The sequence below is a fragment of the Musa acuminata genome, chromosome BXJ2-6 (assembly GCF_036884655.1).
Source record: "Musa acuminata AAA Group cultivar baxijiao chromosome BXJ2-6, Cavendish_Baxijiao_AAA, whole genome shotgun sequence".
Lineage (NCBI taxonomy): Eukaryota > Viridiplantae > Streptophyta > Magnoliopsida > Zingiberales > Musaceae > Musa > Musa acuminata.
In genome coordinates this window covers 4,271,729-4,291,612 of record NC_088343.1, presented here as the reverse complement: position 1 = coordinate 4,291,612, position 19,884 = coordinate 4,271,729, and the positions used below count along the sequence as shown (strand labels likewise).

Here is a 19,884-nt window from a genome sequence, read left to right as displayed (position 1 = left end):
TACACACATATATGCTAATATATTAATAGCATTCTGTGCTTGATGAATACCTCATGTAGTTGGACTGGTCAACATCTTTGAGCCTGAATGAATCATCAAAGAACAGTCCTCTTATACCCCATAGCTGTTTCTGATCAAGATGAGGCCTCAAATTGGAAATGGTCCAATATAGTTGCTTAATCATGACTTAGCTTTTAAGACTCATTCTGCAAAGTCAAATCAAGTTTTGACTAAGTTGTGCTATGTCTCCTCAGCTTTTTTTTTTTTTTTGGGAGCATTCATCGTTCTGCACAATCAGATATGTTGAACTCTAGCAATTCAAGTCTCTTTTTATTTGATTAAACATAAATCTAAAATATGCAAAAAAAAATTTGGAGCCTTTAATATTATTTATCAACTCCTACTCTATCATTATCTTCAACAAATTCTCGTATAATTTATAATAAGATATTATTAGTCAACAACCATGGAGACACTCGATTTGATTTTGATTTCGAATCTTGATACACATCGATCTACAACAAAGATAGTAAATTCGTATAATTTGTAATAAGATATTATTAGTCAACAATTATGGAGACACTCGATTTGACCTTCATTTCGAATCTTGATGTATATCAATCTACAACAAAGATAGCAGATTCGTGTAATTTATAATAAGATATTATTAGTCAACGACTATGAAGACACTCGATTTGATCTTGATTTCGAATCTTGAGGCACATCGATCTACAGTAAAAAAAAACAGCATATTCGTATAATTTGTAATAAGATATTATTAATCAACAACTATGGAGACACTCGATTTGATTTTGACATCGATCTACAACAAAGATAGTAGATGACAAAATCCTTTAATTATAGTAAAATATTTTTTTTGAATTATGTTTGATTTGGAGAATATTTTTGATTGACTTGACAAAGTCAATTAATCTATTATTTTTTTAAAAAATTATCCCAAAAAGGATATAAAAAATTATTATTGTTGAGATTTTGTTGTTTTCCAATCCAATTTTATTTACATAATAAAAAAAAATTGAGGATAGCATCAGATAAGCAGAATAAAATTAGAATACTAATCCTTTTTGTGTTGAAGCTTATTTTAGCATTTGTGATAGAGAAATATGATGAGGTGTTATCCCATTTGGTGTTCTTTTGAGGTTGTCCAAAGCGGCGCCGTTTAGCAACCAAAATGGAAGACGTCGAGTTCACGAAGGCTTCCATCTCGAAGACCTCATCAGATTACTCCACATGTTCAAACAACGAGTGGCGGAGGGACCGCCGCTGACGCGCCCGAACAGTTGGAGACGAAAGCCTTCGAATCTAATGCATGTTTGTCGTTGCCGCCGTTGACAACTTCTTGCTTTCGTTTTCGCAGATTAATTCGTTTCTCTTTGTTCCAATCATGCGGTCCGTCTCCTTCACGGAAGGTGATGTGAGTTATCTTTAATTTTTTGTGGTGTTTTTATGCCAACACTAATTTGGAGTTTGACCAGTTGGTGGCAGTCCGATTGGGAAGCTTCCTTGATCTGTCCTGCTGTGTTCGAGTAGGTAATTATTTAGTCGATCGGTTGTTTATGGGATTAGACGGGAGAAAAAAGGAGCAATTTTTGGTCGTGATGATTGCGGAGGATTATTTTTATGGAATCTGGGAGTCAACACGGCGACGCGTCCCAATTGGATTAGATGAGGTAAAAAAGGGGTTATATAGATGGAAAGGAAAAATATTAGTTTTTGATCAACAGGGATTAACTTAATGGGATTCGGAAGTCAACAGGGAGAACGCGGAGAGACGGAGGGAGCAAAAGAAGAGGAGGAGACTTCTTCCCTCCCCCCCCCCCCCCTCTCTCTCTCTCTCTCTCTCTCTCTTGTGTCTTCTTTAATGCATCCCAATTGAGAAGTTGGGGTTTCCTGTGGCCGGACAAAATTCGGGTGAAAGGCTAGGTTTTTATTCCCATATCGATCACATCTCCCACCTCCTTTAGGAGACACAAACCCTGTTCTTGTTCTTCCGCTGCTTTTCTCGTCTGATTTGGTTTGGTTTCTGATCCCCACCGGAGAAGTTCCTCTGGATTTCCATCTCGCTCGATGTTGCTCTTTGTTATAGATTTTGATTTCACTTTGGATTAATCCTTTTGGTGGCCTTTGTTGTGTTTTCTCGGATCGGATGGGGCAGTTAGAACAAAGGTCGTCAGAACGTTTGCTTTCTATACTTTGATCTACCTTTCCATTTCATGATCCTCTTTGCTTTTCGTTGACTTCGTTACTTCATTCATTCCCAAGATTCCATCAAACTATAAACTGTTCGTGAAAATCGCATCTTCGTAGTCCCACATCCAGTTCTTCTATAGCATCTTTTCAGAACAAATCAAGATTTCCCAGAGTTGGTGTATATTGCATTCGATACTGTACATTGTGATACTTTCAACTCTTTCTCAGTGTGTCCGGTAGTACCTTAGTTTGGTGTAGCTGAATAGTTGTTTGAAATGAGGCTCTTGGTGCATGTGATTGAAGCCCGGAACCTCCTTGCAATGGATCTCAATGGCCTGAGTGATCCGTATGTAAAGTTACAACTAGGAAAGCACCGAGCTAAAACAAAGGTGGTCAAGAAGAATCTGAACCCTGTGTGGGATGAAGAGTTTAGCTTTCGAGTTGGAGACCTCAATGAGGAGCTCACAGTATGTGTTTTGGATGAAGACAAGTACTTCACTGATGATTTTCTGGGACAGGTGAAGGTTCCGCTATCAAAAGTCTTGGATGCAGAGAACTTGACCCTTGGAACAACCTGGTATCAGCTGCAGCCCAAGGGCAAGAAGTTGAAGAGCAAAGATTGTGGTAATATACCACCTTTTCATTTTCATTCATGCATTTTGGAAATTGAGAATCTGTTACAATTGCTCGGCATGTTATTGATTTGAGATGTAATTTATGTTTATAATATAAGGCCGAACCACATACCTGTTGGTTGATCTCAAGGATGACCTTACCTAAAATTCTTCTCATCTCAAACAGATATCCAAGCTCATTGGCTTTTGACCTTTGTGAATTAGGTTTCTGCATGTGTTTTGAACTTTTAATTAGAATTATTCTTTCTGCTCATGCAGAAATTTTCCCTTGGTTTAGGTTGTCATCTTGATTCACGATTCTTTTGAGTGACCCAGTTGTAAGTCACACAGTTGCAAGTTACCAACCTTGGTTTATTCCATCTTCCCAATTCAATTTGTTGACCATGACAACCTACCTATATCTGGAGCTACCTAACTCGATTGAAAAATTTGTAAACCAATTTTGAGGATTTTAGAGCAGAGGCATCTGGATGAAAGGGAATTTTTTGGATGACAGGGATTTTATCCTTCAACCTGAATGTTAATACTGGATGCTCAAGTCAGTATGTTAATGCTGGATGCTCAAGTCAGTAAGTGATCAGTGTCAATCGGGTTGTTTTTCCTGGTTAATTGTACAATCGTTGCAAGCTTATATTATTTGCACGCAAGTGGACTGAGATATGGTTTGATACATATTTAAGATCATCCAAATATGTATGAGGATGTAGAATTAAAAGCTGTGCTGTATCAATAAATACTCCATTGCATTTTCTCCAGTAAACAAATCCTCTTACCATATTGTGGCATTAATGCTTACTTTGGGATGGCCTTCATTTCTTTTTTTCTTTGCTGAATGGAAGTATGATCGAAAACTAATTTTATTATAAAATTATATCTTTTTTGTACTCATATACCAGTTCAGATCCAAGTATGTCTTTGTGGCTTCATCCTGCAGGAGAAATTCGTCTAACCATATCTATGAACCAGAAGAATACTGAAGAAGCATCTTCTGGCACACGAATCATTTCTGATGATCTTGCATCAAATTCGGATAGATCAGGCGAGTTAACAAAGGGAAGGCATTCATTATCTTCAAATGATGATACAGAATCAGCTGCTGCACCAGTGCTTAATGAAATGGATTCTCTTAAGGAAGAGAAACCAAATGCAGGAACTTTTGTGGATCGTCTGTTTCAGTTATTTGGTGGGAAAAATGTAGAGCCTACATGTTCTTCCACTAGGGATGTTGATTATTCAGAAAAATTGCAAGATGTACCAGCGGATGAAGATTGTGAAGACCAAATGGTTGAAGCATGCGCCGATCTCCCATTTGATGAATTATTGAAAACTATGGAATCAAAGGTTCAAAGTGAAATGCCTGCAAATTTGCCAGGAGGTGTACTTCTTGACCAATCTTATTCTGTTGCTCCAGGTGATCTAAACTCCTTTCTCTTTTCACCGAGTTCAAATTTTTGGCAATCACTGGCTGAGGTTCAAGGAACCACTGGTTTTCAAGCTGAACCTTGGAGACTTGAAAATGGTGGGGAGAGCTTGAAAAGAGTTGTTACATACACAAAAGCTGCAACTAAATTAGTAAAGGCTGTGACAGCTACAGAGGAGCAGACTTATTTAAAGGCTGATGGGAAATTTTTTGCTGTTTTAGCAAGTGTGAGCACACCTGATGTTCCTTTCGGCAGCAGTTTCAGGACAGAGCTTCTCTTCTGCATAATGCCAGGGCCTGAATTGTCTTCTGAAGGACAATCGTCTCGTCTGGTAATATCCTGGCGCACAAATTTCCTACAGAGCACTATGATGAAGGGAATGATTGAAAATGGAGCAAGGCAAGGTTTGAAGGACAGCTATATACAGTTTGCTGAGTTGCTCTCCCAGAGTATAAAACCGGTTGATTTAAAAGAAACTGCATCTAGCAAGGAGCAGATCCTAGCTTCTATGCAAGCTGAGCAGGAGTCAGACTGGAAATTGGCATGTCGATTCTTTGGAAATTTCACTGTCATATCTTCTGTCTTTGCAGTCTTATATGTTCTTGCCCACCTCTTGCTTGCAAATCCTAGCACAATTCAAGGGCTTGAGTTCCCTGGCTTAGATCTCCCAGATTCAATTGGTGAGATTGTCGTTTGTGGGGTTCTTGTTCTACAAGGAGAACGTGTTCTAAATAGGGTCGGACGTTTCCTACAGGCAAGGAAGCAAAGAGGTAAAAATACTTTTATTTACTTTTGATTGTTTTTTTGTAGAACTATCCTGTTTCAATACTTGATTCTTGGTAATAATGGTCATGGTTTCCCACATTATTTTGGTTCTGAAAGCAACCTCAACTTCCATAAATTCATTTAATATATGAATGCTTATTATCCAAAAGTTATTGCAGTGAAATATAAGATTCTCTCTTCATTTTATACAGTAATCCCTTTATATTTAGCTCAGAAATAACAAAATCAACATTTCAGGGTAGCACAGTGTTGTAATTCTAATATATTTTTTGGATTATATATATATATATATATATATATATATATATATATGCCACAGCAACTTTCCAGATCATGTTCTCTAACTTATTATCGATCAGAGATGTACATTATACAAAGATTTGCAACATTATTCTGTTTTTGTACAAAAGTGTGTAATTGTATCACTGTGCCACAATAATGTAAGCTTTAATGGATTAACTTTTTAGGAGCTCTGACACCGTCTGATACCCTTTGGACATGCACAAACCTGGTATTGTTGATGCATGAACAGTGTCTATTTAATTGTTCATCATGATAATTGTGTGGATTAAAGCCCTCACTTGCACTGTCACCTTTATGAACTTAATCTTCTTATAATTAAAAACAAGGTCTTCTTCTTCTTTTGACTATAGCCTTTGTTTCTCAGGCAAAAAAAAATATTATGATCACTTGCATCTTTCTACTTTCTGAACTCATCTCATCTAAATTCTGACCTGTTTTGCCATTAACTGGTATTATCTTATGCTCTAGGAAGTAACTTATTGTTATTGATGCAGGCAGTGATCATGGGATCAAAGCACAAGGGGATGGTTGGTTACTAACTGTTGCTTTGATTGAGGGTAGTAATTTAGCAGCTGTGGATTCAACTGGATATTCTGATCCTTATGTTGTCTTTACATGCAATGGTAAAACAAAAACAAGCTCAATTAAGTTCCAAACACTGGATCCTCAGTGGAACGGTAATCATTCAAATAACTTGGTGCCTGATTTTGTTATTCACAATTTCACATGACTAGTTGCTCAACATGAACAACTGCAACAAGTCAGCTTCTGTTGTGACATCAAATTAGAAGCCCACATGTAAAATTGAATACATGTCAGACTACCAGTTTACACATCAATTTGCCACTAAAATTTTCATTAAACAATGAGTTGGCTAAATCTGCCTTTAGTATATTTATGCTCTTATACCAGCATTCTTTTTCTGTTCCCTCAAGATTTAGGGAGAGTTGAAATTGAGTTGAATAATATCCATCTGAATCCATATCCTTATACAATCCTGGTGTATTCCTCATATGTCCAATTATGGTTACATAAATTTGTATTCCTCATATGTCCATATTCTTACTTAGATTCCGGTATCCTGGATATGAATGCTGATACAGGTTCAGTTTCCATGTATCCAGAAATTCTTAGTCATTGCTTGATGCTGCCATGTCCTTCGCATTGCAGTCTTGCAATCTGTTTCTGAGTAATAATGACTATCCAATCATATAAGGCAACTTTCAAGGATCAAATTACAATTTGTCAAAGTTTTGGGAAGCTTTACCCTTGATATGCAACGTTTTATCAATCTGTCTGAAGATTTTGGTTTCACTCACAGAACTATTAGATGGTCCATTTAGAGTATGCATAGAATGAAATGATAGAGAACACTGATGACAGGGTGATCAACGTACATCCCTAATAAACTTTGCTTTTGATTTTCAATAGAATGTTTGTTGTACTAATTATCTGTCAGTTCTGCAGAAATCTTTGAATTTGATGCCATGGATGATCCCCCATCTATGATGAATGTGGATGTTTATGATTTTGATGGACCTTTTGATGAAGCTACATCCCTTGGTCATGCTGAAGTGAATTTTCTAAAATCTAATTTATCCGACCTAGCAGATGTTTGGATTCCTCTTCAGGGTAAGTTAGCTCAGGCATGCCAGTCTAAGTTGCATCTGAGGGTTTTCTTAAACAATACACGAGGCAATGATGTTGTCACAGAGTATATATCAAAAATGGAGAAAGAGGTTGGGAAAAAGGTAAATTTTGATTCTGTATTAGATATCGCTTCATTGATTTAAACTTCAAGTTTAGTATGTTTACATGAACTGCTCATTTCAACATGTAGATAATATTGAGGTCTCCACAGACAAATTCTGCTTTCCAGAAGCTGTTTGGTCTGCCAGCTGAAGAATTTCTGATCAATGATTTTACTTGTCACTTGAAGCGCAAACTGCCTATGCAGGTGCTTATATTTATACTTACCTTTGCACTTAAGCTCTTGTTTAACTTCAAGTGTAAACTTCATTTTCTTCTTTTATATGCTTGGGAAATGACACTAGGATTTTGAATGATTACAACATTGTGGATTTTTACTAATTAGTGCAGTCTTAGTCAGAAACAGTCTAGGGTTCACAAATCACTATATTATATTGAAACATTTGGACTTCATTCTTCTTGGACAGACGACAAATAGTGTGACAATATTTGCTATTTTGATATATTTTAGTTTTTGTCTAAAAGTCTTGTTTCATTTTCTTCTCAGGGTCGCCTTTTTCTCTCTCCCAGAATAATAGGTTTCTATGCAAACCTTTTTGGACATAAAACAAAGTTTTTCTTTCTCTGGGAAGATATTGATGATATACAAGTAATTCCTCCATCATTGGCAACGATGGGGGGTCCATCTCTTCTGATTATTCTCCGGAGAGGCAGAGGCATGGATGCAAAGCATGGAGCTAAGGCGCTTGATCCAGATGGCAGACTTAGGTTTCAATTCCAGTCATTTGTGTCATTTAGTGTAGCCAACAGGTAATTTTGGTCTAAGATTATGTTATATAGCATTTTATGGATAAAAACTTGTCTAAGATATTACATAAAGTCATATTAAGAAAATCATTTTCTTACTTTTCTTTAACTTTGTGTTAATCAACCATCAGTTTCTCAATTTAGATCTTTTGCATGCATTCATCTATTGAGATTCAATATGTTTTCCACTTAGTCTTCTGATTTATTGGTTTGGCTACTGCTTGACATTTAAAAGTCACATTTTCTTTTAGTAATGCTTAAGAGTTAAATGAAATTAGGAATGTAGATTGTAGGTTCATGTTCTACATCATCTCATAATTATGAATTGAAATTGCCACGGCAATGCCCAACAGGACAATCATGGCACTGTGGAAAGCAAGAGCCTTGAGCCCTGAACAAAAGGTGCAGATAGCTGAAGAAGAATCAGGAGCAAGAACTTTGCAGGGTGAAGAGATTGGATCTTTCTTAGTCTTAGAGGATGCTAACATGTCAGAAGTCTTCTCCTCTGCTGTTGATGTTGATGTAAGTTGTTTTCCTGTCATCTACACATTTTTATTCTCAAGGTATGAGAATCTTCAAAATGACCTTTAACATGCTATCAGATCAACACACTGATGGAGTTATTTGATGGAAGTTCATTGGAACGAAGAGTAATGGAAAAGGTTGGTTGTGTTGACTACTCCGTAACACCATGGGAAGCAGTTAAAGGAGATGTGTACCAAAGGCAAATTTATTTTAAATTTGACAAGAATTTATCCCGTTATGGGGGGGAAGTGACTAGCACCCAGCAAAAAGCTCCTTTACCCAATAAAAATGGATGGCTTGTAGAAGAAGTGATGGCCCTCCAAGGTGTGCTGCTTGGGGACTATTTCAATGTATGAATACTTTTCAGAAACTAAAATATTTCAAATCTTGACATATCTGAGAATGTGCTCTTCACTGGTGCTTTCTCTGAACATTTTTGTGATCACCTGGTTCTTCTGTGGCCTGCAGCTTCACTTGAGATACCAAATAGATGATCTGTCCCCCAAGTTGAAGGCATGCGATGTGCACGTATCACTGGGGATTGCATGGCTGAAGAGCACCAAACATCAGAAGAGGATAACGAAGAGCGTTATATCGAATTCGTCACTTCGACTAAAGCAGATGTTCAGTAAACTTGAGGATGAACTCACACAACTAAAATAAACCACAACGGTATGCTAGTACTCATAATGTACATTCCCCAGGCTTGCTTAACATGAAACATAGTATAGCTCTTCAGTTGCACTGATCTGTTGCATGTAAGGAAGGTCGGTCAGAGATGCACATAGCATGCGAGAAATGGTAAATGCATTGAGATTAGCATCGAGCCTTCCTTACTCGATTGCAGAAAGGCATTGAGGTCATGATTGGTAATCATCTGTAGTTAACTAGCCTCTACATTCACTAACTTGAGAGAACTCGATCATAGAGGAAATGTGGTATGCCATAAATTTAGTCAGTGGTGGAGTCGACACTAAAGAATCAGTTCATTGGCATTGTTTGGACTTTGTACTATAATTTTTAGGTTTTCTTTCAGTTGACAAATAGAGAGGTCTGTAACATGCGATACCTATTACAAGTTGGCATCCATGGCAACTAGATCGACGAAATTGCAGTGGAATCCAAATCTAAAGTTCTTCCGAAGCTGTTAGTATTCTGTGAAGTATATAGAGAACTACCTTCACTGTTAAAAAACTATATTGTTCAGTTACATATTTGAGAATTCTAATTGTTTGTTATCAACATCACAAGAAATTGATTCTTGGAAGGACTTCTGTACATCTTTCAATATGTTCTCAATAAAACAGCCTGCAATATTTTAGACAGTGATTTGCTCTTTATGAATTATGTGGATGTGATTTATCTCATTTTTTGGACATCTCACCTTGATGCATGCATCTAACACAAGGTCGAACTGATTATGAGTAATATGGACTCCACCATTAGAATCATTTCTAGCTTTCTTATGTTCTTGTTCCTGCAATGCTAAATGATTTTAATGAATGAGAAGCAATGCTGTAAATGACTCAAAAGGGTTTGTGTAGATTAAATGCATGCAATTACACACTTTCTCACATGATTGTATATCACTCTCTTCTCGCATGATTGTTCATGTTGCTTATCCGAATACATCAGAAACCACATGCAAACTGGTGGTGATTCTTTTGTAAGTGAGCAATATACTCCTATAAATCCAAGGAGTTGACAGAGTTTCTTTGTCAACTCCCTGCCATTTCTTGAACAAGTCTAAATATCTTACCTCCCCTAGTTGTAAGCTCCAGTAACTTTGATATGAACATTTCAAGTATGAATTGGAGACTTGATCTGATAGCTGACTTCAGGTTGAGTGCAAGATATGCTACTGAATGGATAACAACAGCCATATTGTGGGTGGAATACTGAAAGCTGAGAGTTCTCTTGCATCATGTTGAGTGAGTGTGCAGACTAGAGAAATATTTCTAATCACAATGTCTGTTTGAAGAAATCCTTTGGTGACACAATAATAGTCTTTGATTAGGACTCCTTTTACTTGCTATTTGCTGATTTTATATTTGGTTAGTTGTACTTGAAATCGATTGTAATCCCATCTGCTTCACTGCTCCTCTCATTAGCATCAGTTATTAAAGGGAAAGTTCAGCAACTGATTAGCTACTGTTGTGTTATTTATCTTGTCTAATAATTCCTTGGAACCATTCTTTGTTACATGCTTGATAACAACCATCTTTGCTCACCTCACTACTAACAAGTTTTATTTGCATAGTGGTTTCAGCTGGATTTTACTGCAAATGATATGAACTAATATTTACCATTATCAAACTCCAGATAGAAATACCAAAGAAATGATCAAATGATTGGAAGAGTTGACCTCTCACTACACACATGTATATAGTTGTCTTTATGATCCCTTTAGTAATAGCACAAGCAAAGATAGATCGATAGGGCTGCTGTTTGACAGTATATCATAAGGTTCTTCGGCTCAAATATTATATTTGTCACTTACCCTTTATAGAGAAAAAAAGAAAAAGGATAGATAGATAGGGTTAGAGGTTATTGCATAGGGGAGCTATTGCTGACCATGGTGGCGGCGATAGATAGCTTCCTTATGGAGGTTGTGGTGGAGGCAGTGACAGTGGTGGTGGTTATGGTGGCGGCAGCAGTGGTGCTTCTGGTGGCCTTTGTGGTGGTTGGGTTGCATGTTGTGATGCAGTACTGTGTGGGGTTTGAGCAGAACTCTGATGGCCATGGAAGCTGCCAGTGCTCACACCCCAAACCATGTAACCCTAATCCAAGCTCACTGCTGAGCTACCATCATCGTATCCTATGACACTGCTTGTTCATGATCATTGAGGTTATATACAAATAGGATATGCAACCAATATTGTCTGTGTTTTTTGGTGAGAGAAATAGAGAGGAGAGGAAGAAAAGAGAGAAAGAGAAAAAAAGGAAATCGATAATACACAGATAGGCTTATGTAACTCATTTTTAGTGGGCAGAATTAGAGGAAATAAGCTAAAGGCAGAAAGAAAAAACTAAGGATTTGGGTGTATAAACTAATAAGAAGGAAGAATTAGTTTGAGAGTCATTTAGTAGGATCCAATTCCTCACGGATACAATGAACAGCCTAATGTATAATCCATGCCGTTATGAGGTCGGATGAGAGTTAATATACACGCACTTAGCTCTCCATTCAGAGAGAGATAGGTTTGATGATTTAAGAGGGTGTAAAGCTGATGAGTGAAGAGGATCCATGTGCCCTTCCTTGAGTAGTTGAAATTAATACTCTTTTTTTTTTATTGTTCTTTGTCTCCATGCTGGGCGCAATCCAATTGCCAAACAACTCCAGCATCAATAGTCCCTCATCATGTAGATATTTGATTTTATAATAACTGTCATGATTAGCATTATCGGTCTGTACCGATATATCGATCAGTTATCGATATAATACATATCGAGCTAACTAATATCAATATACCATCATGCTCTATCGGATAGGTATATACCGTTCGTATTGAACGGTACATTGTATGTGTCAATTACGGAGGACCTGAGGTAAAAAGTCTTACTGCATGATCCTTTAATGTCTCATCACAGAATGCGAAAGTTTATAACACCTTTGATCTGTGGATAACTTACAACTTATTTTGCTGAAGAATCCCCTGGAAGCTTGTTGGAAGGGTTTTCCTCTAAAATTGCAATCAATTTTCTTCATTCTCTCTCTCTCTCTTAAATTAGTGTGTCTCATTTTGATGCCAAAGAAAACTGGACAAGAAGGAAAAATGCTCTTCCAAGTCTGATTACAGATGTGTCATTTGACAGAAGTGTACATCTGGAACCTTGGCAGAGCTTGCAAATTGGAGTTCACTTTGAGAGACTTCCTACTGCTGCCAACCTACTTTAACAAACTTGGAGAAAATTTACATGATTTTAATGACAGTACACATAGATTCACATGTTGCCAGTCCTCCAGAGACTGAAAAAACAATCTGGAGTAATGTAAATGAAGTTGGCTTTTTTTTTAACCACATGTCAAGCTCTATAAAAGATACAATATATGCTTTACATTCATGTTCTCAAAGGAATTAAATCAGAGATACACATCCACAAACCCAGTTCCTGAGTCACATTCTTTGGCACAACACTTGATACAAACACGAGAACTGTCTCGCTAATTTAGACATTATTTTTTATGGTCCTGCTGAAGATGAAAGCAGAAACTGTTTGCATTCTATAACTGGAAGGGACAAGAGCAAAAGCAAAATTTTCTTCTCAGGTATGCATAACATCTATTTTTCCTATAGTGTTATTTACAGCTGGGGTCTTAGAGGCACGCCGTTCATTGTCATCTGATGGTACACTGGACCTCCATTTAGCATGGGCAGCCTCGTCTCTGGCATTGGTTCCTCGTTGGGCTCTCCTTTGGGTATCATGAGTCCTTCAACAGGCGGGCCATGCCCTATATACGAGTGAACTGAAGGGGGAACTGACATCTTCGTCGGAGCTAGAGGACCAAAGCCAGCCATGGCGAGGTTCATTAGGCCCGGTTGGCCCATCGCAAAAGAGAAGCTGGTTGGTGGTCTAAGCTGCTCCATTCCAGGGAGGCCAAATGTGCCAAGAGGTGCATGGCCTTCAAACCTCACCAAACCACCTTGGGTCGATTCTGCTCTTGGAAGCAGGCCATGAGGTTGAGGTCCTGCATTTGATGTGGTATTGGAAGGAGAAGAGCTGGGGTGACCACTATTTCTTGCAGCAGGGACATCGTGGTTGTGTTTGCCCTCATACGTTGTGATGACTGACTTCAGATCATGTGCTGCCCTCTCTACATGTTTTCGAACATTACAACCTGGATGTGTGCACTTATAATAGCTTCTGCAAACACACAAGAAAAAAGAATCATTCAGGGGAAGTTTCAAAATTCTCTTTCAATAAATGGCCAAATATGCACAAGTGGATCTAGCAAGGATAAAGTTTGAAATTTGTGTAGTTTCCACAATCAGATTTGCACCACCATTCTGCAAAATCATTGTGATACAGTTCAAAATGATACCTTGGATTTGGATTTCCTTTGACCACCTTCTGTCCATATTTGCGCCAACGATACCCATCATCAAGGATATCAACCTCACTGGTTGTCTGAACCACAACCCTTGGTTCACGAACTGCCCTGGAAGCTGCATTCATCTCAATAGCACTGGTGTCTAGCTTCCTGAAATAGAACATATCCAAGTCACCGTATATTAAAAAAGGAAAGTATGTGGTTAAATACAGCTCAATTGAGAAATTTCGCTCAAGTTTAGCGACAAAAAGTTCATTTTAAAAAAGAACAAATGCTTACGGTCTTTTCGATTCGGTCTCATCTCCCTCACCATCACAGCCCAGTGATACACTGCCATGGGTGGCCTGGTCATCCTCATCTTCACCACTGGACATTGTGGATGAAACATCTATAGCATCTGAGGATAAACGTGGTCCATCTGGTCTCCGTTGCACGGCAGCTGAGGGGTCACAACATTCAGCAGTGACATGGGCAGATGACGTAGCCTCCAGGTCACCCTGCCAATCGTGTCCTTCATTCCCCATGTTTCTACCCACCCACATGGGCTTGCTATCAGTAGTCATTTGTGATCCAGGTTGATCAGAACCATCAATTTCTGCATCATTAAATGGGTTGGACAACAAAACACCAGATCGGCGATTTGGAGGAGGCTTGGGATGATTGTGTTCACCCTTGTAGATAATCTCTGTGAAGTGACCCTCTTGAGAGCGTTCCACCTTTTTCTTTACCTGACAGTTTAGATGAGTGCATTTGTAATAACTTCTAGGGTACTCACTACCCTTGACCTGTTTCTGTCCATACTTCCTCCAATTGTAACCATCCTCTGCTGGGGCACCAACAGCCACAGATGATAGCTCTCCTCTAAGGTCTCTGTCTCCTTCCTGTTGTTCATCAAGGGGCAGAGAACGGTCGCTACTCATGAAGGAATCAGGTATAGCATCTTTACTCTCCTGAAGGTTGAATTCTTGTTGGTTTAGGACATGCGTAGTGCCAGCTTCTGTAGTTCCCATTTCTTTAGAGTCGCCCGATTGAATTGATACTCTCATACTTGATAATGTTTGTGGCTGACCAAAGTCTGGAGCAACCTATGGTTCATAAATTATCAGTCAAGATCTGTTGGGAACAAAAATCTTTGTAGACTTTGGTTATCATGGATATCATGCAATTTTTCACAGTAATGTTAGTCCTGCTGATCTACTCAATTTTATAGCCTACACATGCGCAAGCATCAAAAGCAGTATATAGCAAAGGAAAGACCAGAAGCAAACATAGTTTCTAAGGGGCATTGCGAACAACACTTAATCGGAGCTTCAAAAACTTGCTAGCACCGACATTCCATCAATTTAAATGAAGATTTGATCAGATAGTATGTCCAGATATATTAAGATGAATATTTCATATGTTAACCTGCCATACAAATCTCAAGCAAAAGAAATGAGATTGACCAATTTATTAGCATTACAGAACAAAATAAAAGGGAGAGACAAATGCACAAAATTCCTAAGAAGACAAATAACAACATGACAAAAAAAAAAGCAACAGGAAAAATCATAATAGATAAAAGGTCTGCAGTTTTTCCCACACAGGGATGAATGAACTTACATCCTAACAAGGATTTAATTTCGAATAATACCATTGGTACCAGGCAGCACGTACCAGTCCGCTAGTAGACCGGTATGCGAACGGGTGGTACTATCGATTGGGGCTGTTTCCACCCCGTTACCACCCTAAATCGGTCGGTGACGATCGATTTCAATCATCATAGTCCACTACCGAGTGGTATTAGTCGAGGGAGAAGAAAGAAGAGAAAGAAGAAAAGGGAGAAACTGGAGATCCGACGCCGCCCTCCCTTGCCGGACGCCGCAGATGAGATGTCGCCTCCTCGTCTAAGACAACGAGGCCGCAACGTTGTTGGCGACTTCTCCTCATCTGCGCAGGGAGACGAAGCCTCAGCGATGTTGTCGGGAGAAGAAAATGAGCGTTGTTAAGGCAATGTTTCTTCCCCCCATGCGGGCAGAAGAAATGAGGCGACACCCGTCGCCTTTTTTTACGCGGTGAGAAGGAATCCTCAATTTCTTCTCCCCAAGCGGGCAGAAAAACGAGGCGACGTCGAGGTTTCTTCTCCTCATCTGCCTATATATATATATATATATATACCGAACGATACACCAAAACATACTACTCGGTATACTGCACCGTACCGAGCTAAACTCAATACTCTGGTATGGTACGAAATTATAATATTTTTTATAACAAATGGCATTCATGTCCAATGAAGTGAAAGCTTACCTTTAACCTGATATTTCAGTGCAAAATCAACGCATGGAGAAAACTTAAAGGTTAACATTTTATATAAAGCCTATGAATTGATATTCCTTAACTAAATTTAAGCAAGTATAGATGTTGCCTAAAGATTGTCTTCTCGAGTTATACTCCTCTTATTTGTCCATATAGAATGATATGAACCAAAGATCATATTTTGTCCTAATTTCTCCAAAATTTTAATATGCTTTTCATAAATCTTTTGTGATTATTTCACTAGCCACTAACACATTTCCCTTGTTGGCCACCAATATAGACATGGTTGCTTCTGTATGTCATGTTTCTCCATCAAATGTGGTTAATTTTCCAACTACAACTTTATATAATCTCAATTTAAAAACACTCTTGTGTAAGATAATTAACCATATCAAAATATTTTCTCCATTTAATTCATGATAAGATAGTTACTAGGGTTTCTTGGCAAAGAATGTCTTTAATTAGGCTGGAACGAAAAATTTGACGGGGATTTGTGGGTGACATCAAATAATTCACAATATTTCCTAGAAGACATCCAGAGAAGGAGCTATAGGTCGGCACAAATATGATTCGAATATACATTAATTCTTGAGCTCCGCAGTTATCCATTAGATTCAAGTTTTCATTCTGTAACTGCATCCAGTTTCTGAAAAAGTCCCATTGTTTTGTACTTTCCAACTTCAACAAGGTTACCTGTAGTAAACCCATCAAAATTGGACCTTGCCCAGTGGCTCTGGAAGTCCAACCAAGACAAAAAGACTAGAATTACATGAAAGATAATCTTATACTTTTCGAAGTCATTGAGTTATGGGCCACAATACAGACTCCTGAATACATTATTTCAATAAAGATGTCAAAAAGTAAGCACAAGCTACAGGTCATCCTCAATTGTGAATTGTTACCCTTATGCTAACTTTTTTGTCAGAAAGAGACATGTACAGATAACAAACCAGGACCTGCATTGCTTTCAGATAACATATAAGCCTTGATCATCAGCATTAATATGACTTTACATGGATTAATGGTTCTTTATTATGACCTCAATATGCATTTCAATAGAATGCAGATAAAGTGGAGTTACCTTCATTTCAGAACTTGAATAAAATGAGTGTGATTCCAAGGGGGGCTTGAAAGCAAATGCTTCAGGAACATCTTCAAGTAGGTCATCACGTTTAATAGAAGCTGCTGAGACTGACACTGACAGTGGGCCTGTGTTATTGTTCCGAGCAAAAAGAAACTTGCCTGTGGTGGGAGATGGTTGAACCTAAAGAAATTGATCAATAAAAATAGGTTGGGCATTATCATATAAAGATATTCAGATGATAATAAGTGACTATATTACCCTTTTTTTCAATTTAATGATTAAATATCTAACTGGCTTTCAAAAGTAAATTTACATTCATGGCACCATATTTCATCCTCAATGACATAAGATATTCTGGAATTTCTGCAACTAATCACAAAGATTGAATTTGTTTTTGGAGTTTAGTCAAGTATAATATAAACATAACTATCTTGAAAAAGTCTTGAATTGGCTACCTTCATGATGCACATCCCACAGCCATCTCGATCCCCTGTCATTGTGTTATGCTTGGCATGCAATGGTAGTATGTGGTACATTCTCAGAAGGTGAAAAAATAAGTAAAATAAAACTAAACTAAAACACCAAGAAGGTAGGTCTATGTTCCCTGAAATTCCCAAAACATTTAAGGATACTTGTTCCATGTTATCATAGCCAAGAAACTCAAATAGTCTAGGTTTATGCCAAAGGCAATGCAAAAAGCCTCCTTGTTCAATAGAACTTTGGGTTTCAACCTAGGATGTTGCAAAACTTGCTAACACATTGACAGCACAATAAGCAAAAAAAACCAACATCCGAAGCATAATATCCTAAATTGCAGCTACTTGTTTACTTCTGAATCATATCTTGTGAAAAGCCTACTGTTACACAAACTGATAATTTTGGGTAAGAAGTCATACCAAAGAATTACAGAGAAAAACCGGAGACTCCAACAATGTTGTAGGGCTTAGACCCGGTGGAATTGTCAGATATGGAGACCGGACACCTGAGGATGATGAATCCATGTTAGCTTGTCCGATGCAAGCAGTATTGAGCTTCGGCACATTAAACCCACTAGCAGCCATCCTCTCAGCAAGTCCTCCATGCGAGTTCAATTTATGAGCTCCAGACCAATTTGGTTCCAGCGGGTGATCATTTGATGCCTCACCCCCCTCCACTTTTGTAACCCTATCCACCTTTTCCGTCTCCGGTGCATTTGGAGGCGTCTCATTTTCCTTCCCTGATAACAAATCCGAGAATGATCTGGAACCGAACTCCTCATTCAAAAGGTTTGAGATTAAGGTTCTTGGGCTGGGATTCGGAAGCGTCCAGTCCTCCATCATGGCGGTCTTGTCGTCCATCCCACCAGTGATCGATTCAATTCTGCTCCCGATACAGATAGTAAGTCCTGTCAGATCTGCAAAGACAAACCACGGAAGGTCCAACAAAGTTGAAACCAAATCGCAGAAGATTGTTTCAATGCGCAAGCAACGATCAATGCCCACCTTGGGTTCCACCTCAGATCAAAATCCGATTTTGAAGATTCCTCGAGAATCCCACGAAGGACAAACGATGATCAACCCAAAAGTTCAAACTACCAAAAATTAGATGTACGACATGATCAACCCAGCGAGCCAGATCTTCCAAAAATCCGGAGAATATATCAAAGTAAAGGTCAATTAGAACATAAAAGAACCCTAAAGGGCCAAGACTATACGAGACGAAGATGGTAGCAGCAGAAAAGTTCCGAACTTTGAGGGAAATGGAGCAAATCCGAATCAATCACCGCATGAAGCTATCAGAAGAGAGAGGGAAATGCCATTTTCACTAGAAAAACAGCAACCCGAGCAAACGGGATGAACCCAACCACATCAACACGGGGAGGTACAGAAGGCGTCGGAACCAACCATCGACGGCCACTCCTCTGAGCTCGGTCAGTCTCTTAAATCCACAGAAACAGAAGAAGAGAAGCAGCAGAGAGGGGACAAAGACCTGACACAAAACATGAGATCTTTCCTTCTTCCGTCCTTTCTTCTGTTGGGAAATCAAAAAATTCCTGCAGCAATCTCTTCTTTTTACTTCTTCTAGAACGGACACAAAGAGATACCCAGCCCCAGAGAGCGGTTTGACCGAGATAGAGACGAGAAATAGGAAGGATTCGAGAGAGCGAGAGAGAGAGAGAGAAGCATTCAGTGGCGAGCTCGTTCTTATCCTCCTCCTCCGCCCTATCTTTTCTGCTGCTCCCTCCCCCTTCTTGTTTCCCGTTTTCCTGTTGCTTTTTCGTCTAATTTCATATGCATGTCTTTTTCTCTCACTTCATATCCTTGCGAGGGGCATATATGAAAGTTTCGGGTCGACAGGGGTGTATATTGGATTATGTCAAAAGGCCAAAGGTGGATATGGCTACTGTGATTGAGGGTATGTATAAAGTTTTCGACTTTATTAGGGGGTTAAGTATAAATTACACTACGCTTTGGGATTTGTGCGGGTCGTGATTTTTTATTCGATGATGGGAGGTGGGAAGGGCGTCGGGAACGGAGCCGTGCATGTGGAGGCGATGTCACGTGGTCGAGCAACAGCCGTCCATCCGTCGAAGGAGAGGGGAACGGATCCATAGGATGTCATGACCGAGACAGGATCCAGGTTTCGCTACACGCCTGTTGGCACTCGCGATGCCACTGCAGAGGAAAGCCTGTTCCCTGTTGGATTCACGCAACAGCAAATCCCCACGCGGTCCATTTCAATCGATGAAGACCGATGACGAGCGTGTCTTCGACCCATTGACCGGTTTTGTTTTGGGGTTGCGAAGGTTGCTTCGTCACAAAGCTTACGTGTTTTAAGCTGCAAACTCGCTCGCCGACGATCGACCTAACTGTCGCGTCTCGATCATGATATGGAATTAACGAACAGTGGAGGCATCATTATCTCGACCCCAGCACAGCGAATCTTGATCCTGTGGACGATGCCCATGTGCTCATGTCATCAAATTCCACGACGCCATCTCATGTCATCATCCCATGGCCTCACTAACTCACGAACTCGACGGCGGTTCGGCTCGAAACAAGAACCGGACCG

At 39.1% G+C, this 19,884-nt stretch overlaps 2 protein-coding genes across 5 annotated transcripts; one reads left to right on the top strand and one right to left on the bottom strand.

Annotated features, from left to right (window-relative positions):
• The first annotated feature begins 1,841 nt into the window (after positions 1 to 1,841).
• LOC103986870 (C2 and GRAM domain-containing protein At1g03370) lies at positions 1,842 to 9,723 on the top strand. 2 transcript variants are annotated; one of them, XM_009404992.3, is made up of 9 exons: positions 1,842 to 2,835; positions 3,781 to 5,037; positions 5,851 to 6,033; positions 6,824 to 7,107; positions 7,197 to 7,313; positions 7,614 to 7,876; positions 8,227 to 8,395; positions 8,476 to 8,748; positions 8,867 to 9,723. In XM_009404992.3, the coding sequence occupies exons 1-9, from the start codon at positions 2,487 to 2,489 to the stop codon at positions 9,059 to 9,061; spliced, it is 3,090 nt and encodes a 1,029-aa protein (XP_009403267.2). In that variant the 5' UTR covers positions 1,842 to 2,486; the 3' UTR covers positions 9,062 to 9,723. The 2 variants fall into 2 exon arrangements, with proteins under 2 accessions (XP_009403267.2, XP_018683651.2); XM_018828106.2 differs by having other exon boundaries at positions 8,476 to 8,722; positions 8,867 to 9,037.
• A 2,716-nt stretch (positions 9,724 to 12,439) lies between these two features.
• Positions 12,440 to 19,090, bottom strand: LOC135581551 (probable WRKY transcription factor 34). 3 transcript variants are annotated; one of them, XM_065111522.1, is made up of 6 exons: positions 18,315 to 19,090; positions 17,730 to 18,226; positions 16,831 to 17,013; positions 13,731 to 14,536; positions 13,443 to 13,601; positions 12,440 to 13,264 (listed from the first exon to the last, which is right to left on the bottom strand). In XM_065111522.1, exons 2-6 carry the CDS (start codon positions 18,168 to 18,170, stop codon positions 12,703 to 12,705), a joined length of 2,151 nt encoding a protein of 716 aa, XP_064967594.1. In that variant the 5' UTR covers positions 18,171 to 18,226; positions 18,315 to 19,090; the 3' UTR covers positions 12,440 to 12,702. The 3 variants fall into 3 exon arrangements, with proteins under 3 accessions (XP_064967594.1, XP_064967595.1, XP_064967596.1); XM_065111523.1 differs by having other exon boundaries at positions 18,717 to 19,090; XM_065111524.1 differs by having other exon boundaries at positions 18,802 to 19,090.
• Between the last annotated feature and the right edge of the window lie 794 nt (positions 19,091 to 19,884).

What these genes read in the sequence shown, in the direction of transcription:
- LOC103986870 (XM_009404992.3), top strand. Translation starts at nt 2,487, where the DNA reads ATGAGGCTCTTGGTGCATGTGATTGAAGCCCGGAACCTCCTTGCAATG. An exon ending in ACTGGATCCTCAGTGGAACG is followed by an intron (nt 6,034 to 6,823) that starts GTAATCATTCAA and finishes TCAGTTCTGCAG; the next exon opens with AAATCTTTGAATTTGATGCC. An exon ending in AGAAAGAGGTTGGGAAAAAG is followed by an intron (nt 7,108 to 7,196) that starts GTAAATTTTGAT and finishes TTCAACATGTAG; the next exon opens with ATAATATTGAGGTCTCCACA.
- LOC135581551 (XM_065111522.1), bottom strand. Translation starts at nt 18,170, where the DNA reads ATGGACGACAAGACCGCCATGATGGAGGACTGGACGCTTCCGAATCCC. An exon ending in TTTTTCTCTGTAATTCTTTG is followed by an intron (nt 17,014 to 17,729) that starts GTATGACTTCTT and finishes CAATTTCTTTAG; the next exon opens with GTTCAACCATCTCCCACCAC. An exon ending in GAGACCGAATCGAAAAGACC is followed by an intron (nt 13,602 to 13,730) that starts GTAAGCATTTGT and finishes GTTCTATTTCAG; the next exon opens with GAAGCTAGACACCAGTGCTA.